The following is a 13935-nucleotide window of genomic DNA, read 5'->3' on the forward strand; positions in this document are numbered from 1 at the left end:
TTGAATTACTTCATTTGTTCGTGTCGTTGCATATCGAGCATTGGGGTAGTTTAGTAGGGCCGGGTATTGGACTCTCAACTCAGCCCCGAGGAAGTCTAAAGCCGAACCTTGACAGCTACTACCTGTTGTAGCCATGTGCGGTTGCGTAGCCTGAGCAGCGCTCATGGGTTGAACTGTCACTGTTCCCATTACGTATTGTGTTAGATTTCTGTGAAAGTTTACTAAATCTGTGTAAAATGTGTGCATTTCTGCTGAATTTAGGGCTGCGATGTCTGGATGCGGTGTGCATGAAGCTAAGACTGGCCAGGTTGCTCCTTCTCTGCTGAGCAGTCCGAGTCTCACATGTTCTGTGATATGGGGTAGGGAGCCCTTAAACAAATTAATGTGTTCTTGGTAGGTTAACAGGACTTTTAAGTCCACATATGGGAAATACTCATCAGGTGGTTCATCTTCAATCTATTCATGAATTAACTTTGTGTGCGCATCTGCAGGCGGGAATTTAACTCAAGAATAGAATACTCTGTTCTGAATGCTTTATATGCCTCAACCACAAACGTAAAATCTCCACCCGTTGCCGGGAGGCCTTGTTGTGGCAATTTCATGGTAACTGCCTGTCTGCAATTTTCTGAACTATTTAGTCCATATATCTGTTCTCCAATGTTTTCATTCTGTTCGATCATTGTTAGAGCATTAGTACTTAGCCAAGAGACATGGTTTGCACAGTGTGGGAAGTTCAAAACCTCCAAGCTTGTTTTAACCAACAGCCAATACATAGGGTATTGCTACAGACGTCTTCGGTTAAAATGTGAGTCAGGGTCTCTAAGAAAGCATGACTGAACTACTTAGATTTGACCGTTAAATAATAGCCTAACCCATCGTGGTGATCACATAAACTAAAGGCTTGGTGTCAAGACTGATTTCAGGCACCCCCTCAGGATATGTTGGCCTATAGACCAGCAAGCTCATGTAACCTACCAGGGTGCGAATAGTTTCTGGCAATCACTGAACAGGACTACCCTGATTCCTCAGGAATCACAGAAACAATACAGAACCTTTAGCTCAGTCACACGTGCTTACTTATTCTCAGATGAATATAAAGAAAATACAAAGTGGGACATTTTCAATAATATTTATTGAACGAACATTAATCTTGCATAAAATATGTGTGCTGCAATGATTAGTAGACAGAAACAGATAAACATGATTGCAAGCACCAAAAGCTTGAATAATAGATGTTGTTCTACCATGGTGCTCAACAATTGTATATAATGCTAGCATATAAACAAGGCAGCAATCTGGCATACTCTGCGAACCCTACAAAAAGTGTACCTAGAGAGTGTGTAGGTTTAGAGCCGAAAATCCCCCCAAGAGACGATCCAACCCCAATACCTGATGCGATAGAGTGAAGGACCCCGTCTTGGTCTTGAAGCACCCTCTGTGTCAGCGGAAGTACCTCATCTACTAATGTATCAGGATGCTCAGCTTTTATAATAGAAAGCAACCTTTTGATGTGGTCATAGATTAGTGATGTTGTAGATATATTGATAGCCCTGTCGCTCCATGGATGAAGATAGTGATTATATTGGTACATAGTAAGGAACAACACCTCTTAAATGATGTTTAGGGCGTTGTGATAATGTTGTGCAAAGCTACATGTAAAACAAGTTTAGTTTCAGAGAAACTAATCCAACATTGTCATGGGTACAAATGTATGCAAAAGGTCCCAGCTTGGAAATGTTATTTGTGAGAACAATGTAAGAAATAAGCCACTTTGCTACATGGGCCTAACACGGGAATATCACACTAGAAAATACATGCACCCTAATGGAGTGGTTAAAAAAAGGGAATTGTCATTTTCAAAAAGTGAACAATGCTAGGACACAAGTATAGAGGACATGTGTCAGAGGAGGGACAAACACATAAGAGGAAGGGAGTACAACGAATAAAAAGCAAGTTAATCAGAGTGACAGTAAAGCCATGCAACAGCAAGGAATGGATGGGCTCTAAGACCACTGTAAATTCACAATAGGTCTTTCACAAGCTTACAGCTTGCACCTTCCTAGGTTCGAGACCTGAAAACTAATACAAAAACTGTAGCAGTGTTGAGCCTTATAGTACCTAGTGCTCGATGAATTTATAGAAGTGGACATGGGAACTTTCAGCGTTTTTAATTTATAATAGTCAGTTATGGTGGGAAGCCTGCCACCAGCACTATAGGAATTCCCATGAATATTGTTTTCCACAGCTATGTCATGGGTTACTAAAGTGAAGTAACACTGTGTGCCTAAGAACATATTACAGAATATAACCAGCAGATGCAAAAGGAAAGTCATGTTAAAGAAGATGGAACCGCAGCTAAGCAACAGGACATTGGACACAATACGGTAGGTATATTAGCAGTGAGGCATTGCAGTGGGGAGGAGAATGAGCACTTACACCTTTTCTTCATACCCTGAACCATTTGAAACAGAAATGGTTGGCCTCATGCAGTGTTTCACATCACAGCTTCAGATAGTCTGTGAGTAGCAGAATGGTAAAGGAGAAATAAAGATGAGAGGAGAGAGGAAAAAAGTAAAGCATGCAATTAAAAGCAAATTATAAGCAGGAGTATGTACAACATAAAAAAAGAACTAGAACAAAAATAAACACTTATGTCCACAACCTAACAGAACAGAAGGTCCATTCATCGCAACCTCTGTTAATGCATTGTCCAATCAGTCATTATTCTTCGAAATGACTCTACCAGGGCCTTTAAAACAAAAACAAAATTAAGCTAGCTCATCTTTGTGGGTATTGGCATGCAATGAATATCAACAGGATTTTGGTCAATTGTTCATCATTCACTTTACTACATTGTGAAACTGAAACCAGTTGTTATCTAGCAAAAGGGAAGACATGTAAAGAAGAAGTAGCTTCAGATCTGAGTTGGCCCTTGCCAGAATGGCATGGAGGGACTGAATGAGGGTTTGGAAAGACACTTGGCTTTTGAAAGTAGAGTTGTGGTCAGATGCCTGACAGATGAAGACATTAGGGCCAGGACAGAAGGTGTGATGAGGAGAGGAGGGGAGAGAGAAGGGACAGCATCAGAATGAAAAAGATAAGGTACAGTTGAGGGCATTAAGTGAAAGAAATGGTATTGAAAAGCTGGGACGGTGAGGTAAGGCCGAAACGTGCAGCTAATCTACCTTTCACCTGAATGAGTATCCAATCAACTACATAGTAGAAAACGCAGACAATTAAGGGATTACAGAAGGAGAAATTAAGCACAAAAAAACAAGATTAACGCAAACAGAGTAGAACTACTGAAAATATATAAACACAATGCTGATCTACAATTGTGTCCTTGTACATACCAAAACTTCCCATGGACGACATATGTGAACAACATCTTTGCAATTGTACACCTCAAAAGGGAGCCCAGGAACCAGATGCAAATTAAGGGGCCTATTACGATGGAGGATTTTCCGCATCCTCTGGGCCGGCGGAAGCCACCGCCGGCCCGGAGGATGCGGAAAATCCTCTTCGGACCCACCAAAGACCCACCGCCACATTAGGATGGCTGGTGGGTCCTGGTTTCCGTCCGCAGCTTTTCCGCCGCGGTTGGCTTACAACCGCGGCGGAAAAGCTCTAATATGGTGACGGTGTCTCTCAGACACCGTCAGCCATATTAGGATGGGCTGTGAAAAATGCTTTTCCGCGGCGGGTTTTCTGCCATGTGTAACTTTACTGTGGGGGCCCGTTGCGGGCCCCCTGGTGAAGGGGGGGGGATGGTGGGGGGTGCACATGGGGGGTACCGCACAGTGCCTGCCGCTTTCTGCATACAAATGCAATGTATGCATTTTTACCATTGCGTCGGATGCAGCTTGAAGCTGCACCCGCCGCAATGGTAAAAATAGAGGATGTGACCGCCAGGGTGGCGGTCACATCCTAATTGCACTGGAGGGAACTCCGCAGGCCATGCAGAGGTTCCCTCCTACTCTATGGTGGCGGACGGACTCAGGTCCGTCCGCCATCATAATCGGCCCCTAAGTGCTGTGCAACGCTGTAGGAAGTGCTATACAAATGCTGCAATACAATTGATCCATCCTTTATCCCTCTCAATAGATGGAAGCACGCAGACTACACAGAAGTCCTGCCATGAAACATGTTACCTGTAGATCTGAACACTGAGCCCTCTGAAACTAGTAGTGCTGGCTTAGGCAGCTGCAAGAGAAGTCAAAACAAAACCAAATATGAAGAAATGGTCTGCAGGAACGACCTCAAAAAGAGGCAAGCCCCATAGCACCATTCCTAATCCCAAAGAAATTGGCTGCAGGAAGAACCTAGGGGCATTTTATCAAGTGGCAGCAATAATTATCGCTGGCCGCTCTTAGCGTGAGAATTTTTACCTCCGGCTTTCGCTGGAAATTCGTCATGCTAGCGCTAACAATGCATAGCGCAATGGCGATAAATATTCCAGCGATAGCAATGTTTTCCATGGAACATCGCTGGTTTTCCAGCGATGTTCCACAGAAAACTGTGATAACCGTCCTGATACAACCCTGTGGTCGTATCAGCATAATCCACCTCCAATGTAAGGTAGAGGTAAGTCAGCATTTTACAGACGTCTAACGTCGGCTAAAATGCCTGGGCCTCCTTGTAAATATTGTGATGTGCACATCAGCGATAATTTAAAAGGAGTGCTGCCCAGTGTCGCCCCCTTTGCATCTCATTAGAGATGCAAAGCAAGGCATCGGGAAAACAGGTGCTAACATGCGCTAATGCATGTTAGCACCCACTTGTAAATAGGGCGATAGTTTTATCTCTGCTTTTTTGGCTATTAAAGACAAAAAAGCGGAGATAAGGCCCTTGTTGATATGCCCTAAACCAATCAGTGGCCAAAGAGTCGGGGGTCAGGCAGCCAGGTCATTCAGAATATTCACAGAACTAGATTTAAGAGCGCCATACAAATGCTGGCAATAGTGTAGGCGCACAGGAGGCTGATGGGCATGGTCAACAGGCCTCAAATAACTGAAGCAAAACCTGCTTTTAACCACAGAGCAGGTTTGAGTGTGGGGATAAGGGGTAGAATCCTTCACCACATACGCAGCTGATGGTGGCCATGGAAGAGGGGCCTGAGACAACCAAAACTAGGCTACTGCCTTTCCGAAATGGCCCAATGGATGCATAATCACTGTCTAAAGCTGAACGCAGGCAAATCAGAGATCCTTCTGTTCGGCGGAGCCAAACGCGTGTGGGATTCCACATGGTGGCCATCTTCACTGGGACCAGACCCCATCCCTAAACAACACGCCAGGAACCTGGGAATCATTATGGACGATGCCCTATCCATGAAGGATCACGTCCGATCCCTTTGTGGTAGGGGCTTTGCCATACTAAAACTTCTCGCCAGGATATTTCCCTGGATACCCCTGGACTGCAGACGTTCAGTCACACAGGCTCTTCTGGTCAGTCGTCTTGACTATGGGAATGCAATATTTGTAGGGATGAACGAACAACTATTTTCCCCGCCTACAAGTGCTTCAAAACCTGGCGGCTAAACTCATATGCAACAAAGGCAAACGAGACTCGGCATCGGAGTGCCTGAAGAAACTCCACTGGCTCCCGATATGCCAGAGGGCTGCCTTCAAACTGCTCAGCCACGCCCATAGGACCTTATATAAAATAGGCCCTACAATTCTTCAAGGGAAGATCGATTTTTATGTACCCAATAGGAATCTACGCTCATGTCAATCAGCCCTGGCTAAAACCAAACGTATTCACAAAGTCAGAACAGGCGGCCGCTCCTTTTCTTACCTTGCAGCAAAAAGGTGGAATGACCTGCCCACCGACCTAAGACATACTGCAAACTACCTCCAGTTTCGAAAAAAACTGAAAACACATCTCTTCCCTAAACTGTAACTTCTCAGCATACGCCACCAGCAGTCCTCTCTGGTACATAGCGCCGTGATATCCCTTGGGATGAGTGTCGCGCTCTACAAATACCGCAAATAAATAAAACATGCAGAAGCCCCATTAAGATATGGTGCATGAAGCTTCCCTTGGGATGACAGGCTTTTTCTGAGTGCCACGCAATCTGACCTAGATTTTAAATCAAAAGCCATCCATGGCTGGGGGCTTGCATCGGTTAGTCACCCTGACTCGTTTAAAATGTCCTGTGTATAAAGGGACAGAGGTATCACCCTGGGCTTGGCGTTAGCATGCACATTAAAAAGAGGTTAGGTGTCTCTGGAAGCCTCTTGTAGAGGTTTCTGCAGCTGTGGAGTACAGACAAACAAACGCAGTCACTGCTGGGTCGCTGCTGCAAGACCAACATGTATGTGCAAAACGAAAGCAAGGGCAGAGGATGACAAGTGGCAAAAAATGTAAAGAGACACACACTGAAGTGTTTGGCAGGTGAAATCACGTAATTAAACAATTACATCTGCAATGGTTTAAGTACTGCCTTGCTTTGCGGCCATGTGTGCTGGACCCATGCCGCGTTTCTGCACTTGGAATCAGCTGCCATGCCGTGTCTCTGTGGAGTCAGCCACTATGCGGTGTCGGTGAATCAGCCGCCATGCAAGCCTGCTCTATGCAGTTTCGGAGGTGGGAGGGGTGTGCTTAGCAGGTAAGAAATGAGAAAAAAAACAGGGCCCGTTAAGGTGCCTGGTAAGTGCTGCTCCTTCTGTGTTGGAGGATCAAGGGGTCTGCTTTACAGGCAAGAGAAGAAATACAGGCAGTGTGTGCAGCGCTGCTTGTTCCCGCTGCAATATTCCATGGGAGTAAGAAAATGTGGGGCATGCACCAACCATTAGCCATTTGCAGGCTATGATTTTGGAATGACAGAGACATAAGCCAACCCAAACTGGTTGAATGGATCAGACCTCACAAGGTACATACAACAGATCACCTGACAGCTGCTCTATCTATTCTCAACCTAAAAAGGAAATTGCCAGGCTGGGCCAAAATTGGCCTAGGATTTTTTTGTTTGTTTTAAACAACATGCCATGCCCCTGAGGATGCGGGACTAGGGGCTAAAATCGGCCAGGGAAGGGGTTGTGCCCGCCCCTTCCTCTTTTAAAAAAAATATTAAAACAAAGAAAGGGTTAGGCCCTAGGGGATGGGGTCCCCGGGACTGAAAATGGCCAAGGAAAGGGGGGGACACACAACCCCCTCCCTTAAAATAATTTTTCTTTTTTTTAAACGTCCAGCAAGTCGCTGGAGGCCACGCCTCCTTTACCACTACTCGGCAAATGCACCTCCTGGCACAGTGGTGGTTGAGGGACAAAGTCACTTAAGTTGCTGATGGTCTTTGGGGTCCCCTTCTGTTACCTCCAGTGAGTCCCAGACAGCATTACTGAGAGGACTAGGAGGCAATTTCCCTTTTCTCCACCACTCTGCAAAACACCTCCTGACATGCTTCTAGTTGGGAATGAATTCCACTTTCCTCCTGAGGGCCTCTGGACAAAAGAGGACTTCTTCCCCCAGCCTGTAGTGCACCGGGAGGCATGTTTGCAGAGTAGTGGAGAAAGGTGTATGGCCTTAGACAACCTCTCAGCAATCTAGCTGTGTGGATCTTACTTGAGGTGATAGGATTAGTAGTTGGCATCCAACGACCCTCAAGAGCCAAGGGAACTTCATCCCTGCAACTAGTGGAGCACCTGGAGGCACCTTTGCATAGCGATGGAGAAAGGGGGCTTGGCCACTGAACACCTTTTAGCAAACCCTCTGTGTGGGATTTCCTGGAGATGTTGGCCCCCAAGTACCCTCTGGAGCCCACAGGGACTTTATCCCCCTACTAGTAGTGCACCAGGAGCCATGTTTTCAGGATGGTGGCGAAAGGGGGCGCGACCTCCGACAACCTTTCAGCAATCTTGCTGAGTGGGACTTACTGGAAGTAACAGAAGGGATAGTTGGCCCCAAACGACCTCTTTAAGGGCCAATGACCCCTCCTGTCACCCCTCGTATGCCCCACACAGTGGGATTGCGAAGAGGTCTTTGGAGGCCATGGCCCCCTTCTCCACCACTCTGCAAACGTGGCTCATGGTACACTTCTGGTTGGGGGATGAAGTCCACTTTACTCCTGAGGGACCTTGGGGGCCAAGAAGCTCTCCTGATACCTCCTGTAAGTCATAAACAGTGTGACTCCTGAGAGGTGGTCGGAGGCCCAGCCTCCTTTCTCCACCACTGTGCAAACGCAACTACTAGTTGAAAAACCATAGAAATTCACTGAAAAACCAAAGGTTACAGGGGCATTACAGTTAGGAATTAGCATTTAAAAAACCTTAGAAATCTACTGAAAAAAACAAAGGTTACAGGGATGTTATAGTTGGGAAATGGAATAAAAAAACCTTAGAAATTAACTGAAAACACCAAAGGTTACAGAGATGTTACAGTTAGGCTCAGGTGTCACTCATACAAAACCAGAAGAATTCAGCTGTTATAGGTAATGAGCTAACTATAACCAGCACTCCACAATGCACTGCTTATGACCTCACATATTACATCACTCATGACCTGGTCAGTGGCATCACTGATGAAATAGCTGATGACATCTCAAATGACCAGATGTGGGTCCTGTGCTCTCCATGCCACTGGAGTCAAGCTATCCTGGCTGATGAGCGCTGAAACCCCGATACCGCTCCTAGGATGCCTGTTTCCAGTCCAGGAAGGACCTGGCTTGGCAGTTCAGGCTGGACTGTCCCTGTTGGGCACAGTGTCAAGACTGATTGGCATATGGCTGGGTTCAAATCGGAATGGCATGGGGAGCAAAACAACAATTGATTTAGGCCCAGCTCTCTGTAATGGGGTGAATGTATGACATTTTTCTGCATTCTGTCAATCAATTGTTCTTTTTGCAGACATCTCAAATGACATCACTGATGACATAATCCACAAAAGCTGATGCACCCACTCACTCCCTATATAACCATACAACCACACCAACCACCACACTATTATGCTCAAACCCATTTTCACACACATACCAGTACTTACATAGCCATCCACTGATCCATAAATCATCACACAGATCCACTTACTCACCCATACACCCGCTAACTCACTAATACAGCCACTGACATATCCACTGATACACCCATACAGCCACTCAGACTCTGAGTTTGTCACCCATAGAGCTACTCACACACCTACTCACTCACCCATACAGTCAATTGCATAGCTACTTACTCACCCATACAATTACACACACACTCACTCACTTACTCATGCAGATACTACTGCATACTCACTCACCTATATAGTCACGGACACATATATACATATATATAAACATATATATAAACATGTAGATATATCCATCCCCCCAGCACCAATTTCCTAGGTCCACTTACAAGGGACTCTGGGACCTGTAGTTTTCCCTACCACGCGGGATGCTACACAGGTGTGCTGTCACTAACGTCACTGGGGGAGGTGCGGACTCGACACATCGGGTTCAAAAGAGAGGCGGAACATGCAGCTCAGTGACATTTTCCTGTGGAGGCTTCGGGCTCTGAAGAAGGCACAACACCAGCCAGAAATGCATCCGCCATTATCCGCAATAAAAGCCTCCAAAAGTTTCCCCTGGGTCTCTGTTCTCTCTTTTCTTGGAAGGAGTTTATGCCGCATATATATATATATATATACATATATATATATATATATATATATATATATACTTAGAAAGTTTAATAATGTTCTTACAGTGTTATGGTATTCACACCTCTCTGAGGTTGACACAATTGCTATATCAATTGTGAAAATCCTTTAAAACTGCCCACTTAATTCTTAATGTAATTCAAAAGCTCAGAGCAACTAAATCTCGTTTCATGGTCTTGCAATCCCTTACAATACCAAAGAAAATTTTTAAAGAATTTTTGCATTTGAGTTGAGTTTGAGTTTAAAATTACTTATAAAGCGCACATACACCAGCGGTTCCTTGGCGCTACAACTGATAAGATCCGGGGCTAAGAGACAGGGGAAGCTATTGGGAATTTAGTCAAAGGCCTTAGTGAACAGGTGAGCCTTGAGGTGTTTACGAAATTGTGAATACAGAGTGAGGGAGCGGAGTTCAAGGGGGAGGGAATTCCACAGGATCGGGGCAAGGGTAGCAAATTTCGAGCCTCCCCACTTCTTTCTCCGATAGCGAGGGATGGTGAGGAGGGACTGAGAGGAAGAGCGTAGTTCCCTGGTGGGAACATAGGGGGTGATCTCAGAAGAGATGAATGCGGGTGCCAAGCCCAGTCGAGCCAAGAAAGTGATGGAGGCGAGCTTGAATTGAACCCGAGCTCGCACAGGGAGCCAGTGTAGAGATTTCAAGAGGGGGGAGGAATGGTGAAATTTCGGAAGATTGAAGACCAGGCGGGCCGCCTGGTTGTGTATCTGCTGCAAACGCCGTAGACTATATGCAGGAATACCTCCATATAGGGCGTTGCCGTAATCCAGGCGGGACACCACCATGGCCAAGATGATAAGTTTGAGAGCAGAGAAGGTAAAGAAACGGGACACCCTGCGAATAGTGCGCAATGAAAGGAAAGAAGAAGATACCACGGAACTGACCTGGGAATGAAGGGTGAATTGAGAGTTAAGTTTTATGCCAAGGGTTTTAACAGAGGTAGTAGGTACAGGAGAGGGGCCCAGTGCAGGGGGCCAGAAAAGAGAAGACCAGGGGCTGGATGGACCACCCGTCAACACCAGCTCGGTCTTATCGGGGTTGAGTTTCAGGTAATTGTGGTTCATCCAGTCCCGGATGTGAAGCATAATAGTTTGGAAGTTAAGAACAGAAGAGGGGGAAGAGGACAGGTTGAAGACAAGCTGGAGGTCATCCGCATAATTAAATACGGCGACCTCCATTTGTTGAAGAGAAAAAATAAGAGGGGCAACATAAAGATTAAACAGGAGGGGGGAAAGGGAGGAACCCTGGGGAACCCCGCACTGAACTTTCCGGATGTCCGCTGTAAAGTCACCAAGGCGAACGCGGCCTGGGTGCGGTCACTCAGGAAGGAGGATAACCAGACCAGAGCAGTGCCCCCGATCCCCGCCGCCGCGACACGGGAAAGTAAGATGGTATGATCAACCGTGTCAAAGGCGGCTGAGAGGTCGAGGAGCACAAGGGCCTGGCACTGGTTGGTATCCATACCCTCCCTGAGGTTGTCCAAGACCGAGATGACAACGGACTCCGTAGAGTGTGCGGGGCGAAAACCGGCCTGGCGGGGAGCAAGAGCTCCGTGCATCTCCACAAAGGAGCTCAGAGCGCAGGTGACATGGCGCTCGAGCACCTTTGCCAAAAATGGCAAAAGGGAGATGGGGCGGAAATTGGCAGGGACAGAGGGGTCGGCCCCAGGTTTTTTAAGAATTGGCACAATAACCGCAGACTTCAGGGGGTTGGGTACCACACCTTGGGCCAAGGAGCTGTTAAGGAGATGTAGGGGGGGATCTGGGCAAGTAACAAAAATATGACGAAGGATGTGAGCAGGACAGGGGTCAAGTGGAGAGCCAGATTTGACAGAGGGTACTATGGAAGCAAAAGCTTCCTTAGATATGAGAGGGAAAATAGTGAGTTTTCCCTTGGGAGGGGGACGTTGAGGATCAACAAAGGAGGGAGAAGGGGGCGGGATTTTGGCTTTGATGGTAACGATTTTGTGAATAAAGTAGTTATTGAGGGATTGGCAGAGTTCTTCGGACGGGGCGGGCATAAGGGTTGTTCTGTCCGAGAGCGCCAGATTATGATACAATAATTCTGTCAAGACAATTTATAAATGATTTTTACTTTAGATGCAATGATTTTTGCAGTACGTGTTGACAGAGAGAGCAAACACTGCAATAATACAGCTTCCAAGAGGAATAATCAAATGAATCATGAATTAAATCAGCTTTCATTCATTGATAAAGAAAATCAATAATGAGAAAGCAAAAGTGAAACTACCTGTAGAGTCAGGTGAGAGTATATATTTGTAGCTTCATATAAAAGTGTTAAATGCTCGGGTGATCACAAAGTGAATGATAGAAAAGTAGTGCAATAGACTGTATGATGCAATAGGTAATGGAACATATGAGAATTCCATAGTTTGTACACTTATTTGGTCCTTAAAACTCATATACACAACAGTTCTTTAAAGTTTAGTTCAATTGCCATTGTCTTTTACAGCGTTTTGACCCATGTTCATTTAAGGTTCATCATCAAGAGAATGGAATTTTATGTGAAGCAAGAACACATTATTAAAAATAGAAGCATATAATGCAATTGGTAAATGGGAAAATGGGAATGTACTGCCTTCTGTAAAGCAATGAAATGCTCCAAAAAGTATCGGGCTGAAAAGTTATTCAGGCACACTTATTGAGCTGCAAGGAGTAAGGTACTGACCTTATCCTTCACACCACAGGCAAGTGATTAGCGTGTACGCATCTGAACAGTTTATTGAAGAATTGTTCAACAAAGAAATGATATATGTGCTAGGTGTGAAACAAGACAGTGTAGCTGAGCAACTTAAACGCAAAATTATAGAGGCTCTGTGTTTACCAAGTCTGTAGAACAATGTGTTGTACTGAAGATTTTAGTGACAATGTAGTAAGTCCAATGTTGTCTCAGATTGTTCAAAAGGTATATGACTACAAGTGGCTCAAGAACATTAAGCAGAATAGTGACAATATCCTATAATAGAGGAAGGCACACTGAAATTTCAGATGGCAGTGTAGATTTTTGTTCTTACCATTTTTGTGTGGTACTGATTTCAGTTTAATAATGGATCATAAGCCATATATTTAGAAGTTGTATGGGGTACTGGCAAGTTACTAATATGGGCTGGGCCAAAAGAATGTATTGCATCTTTCTCCAATCTGGCAATCAAACAAGTATTTTTTTTTTCCAACAGGGTTCTCTCGTCATAGCTAATCTTTCCTCTTCTCTGTATGATCCCGACCACTGGGAGATGCCTCACCAGTTCAATCCTGGCCATTTCCTGGATAAGGAAGGGAACTTTATTCAAAAGGATGCCTTCTTACCGTTCTCTGCAGGTATGACATATCAGGGTTTAGAACAGTTAGTAGGTTAAGATTAAATAATGTCATGCGCCTTCTTCTTCAACCATCCTGTGGTCTTGCTACCTTTTCTTTAAGTCGATATGGGTGGTCCACTGATTTACCAGGCTATTGATATTAAACAACCAAAAGCTTGTCCATGAATAGTTTCATTAGTTTGTTTCTAAACTAACACAAGTTTAAACTACAGCTTCACCAGAATTAATGGCAGAAGCACGTGATACAAGTGACATCAGAGGTCATCTTATTATTGAATATTACATATATAAATTCCCAGATAAAGTAAAATAGAAGTAAGAATGACTATTGAATTTGTCAGGGGTCATATTGATATGCTTAGAAGACAGGTTTACAATATGTGCTTTACCCAGCTTTAGGAGGTGATATGTATGGGTTGGTGCTTACCTGTGAAAGGGCAGATGTGTTTCCTGCTATGGGTTGTGAGGTGCATGCAGACCATTTAAACATGCTAATTATGTCCAGTTGCACCTTTATAGTTTAAGTTGACAGCTTAGGGAAAATACCATTTTCGCACTCTTAATAACTTCATCACCCTATGTTTTATTTGTTCAGAAATATGAACACAATATTCAGAATGCAACCATTTAATATCTAACTGTATGTGTCTATGTATCTATGTATGTATTCTCCTTTGATCGATACCTGTAATATATGAACATCCAGAAACATACAGGTATACCTAGATGCAGATCTCTCCCTGGCATGATGACCCAGAAAAACAATGTTCATCCTCACTCCCTCTTACCTGTCAAGTAAATTAAACAATTTAAATAATTCCACTCCTGCACCATGGAGCACCCTTGAGGGACTGGGTGGTATCCCGTTTTAAAAAGTCAACCCACTCACCTTGCCAAAGAACAGAGAGTTTTGTTTATAGACATCCCAGGCCATGCCTAA

The 13935-nt window shown here is 44.8% G+C and overlaps 1 protein-coding gene across 1 annotated transcript in view; it reads left to right on the top strand.

The window, feature by feature from the left end:
- LOC144792077 (cytochrome P450 2J4-like) overlaps nt 1-13935 on the top strand; it is a 90541-nt gene that overhangs the window by 47501 nt on the left and 29105 nt on the right. Inside the window, exon 7 of the mRNA XM_078666928.1 lies at nt 12852-12993. Within this exon, the coding sequence (XP_078523054.1) occupies nt 12852-12993 (142 nt within the window). The remainder of the gene's footprint in view (nt 1-12851; nt 12994-13935) is intronic.

Source organism: Lissotriton helveticus, chromosome 11, assembly GCF_964261635.1.
Source record: "Lissotriton helveticus chromosome 11, aLisHel1.1, whole genome shotgun sequence".
NCBI lineage: Eukaryota > Metazoa > Chordata > Amphibia > Caudata > Salamandridae > Lissotriton > Lissotriton helveticus.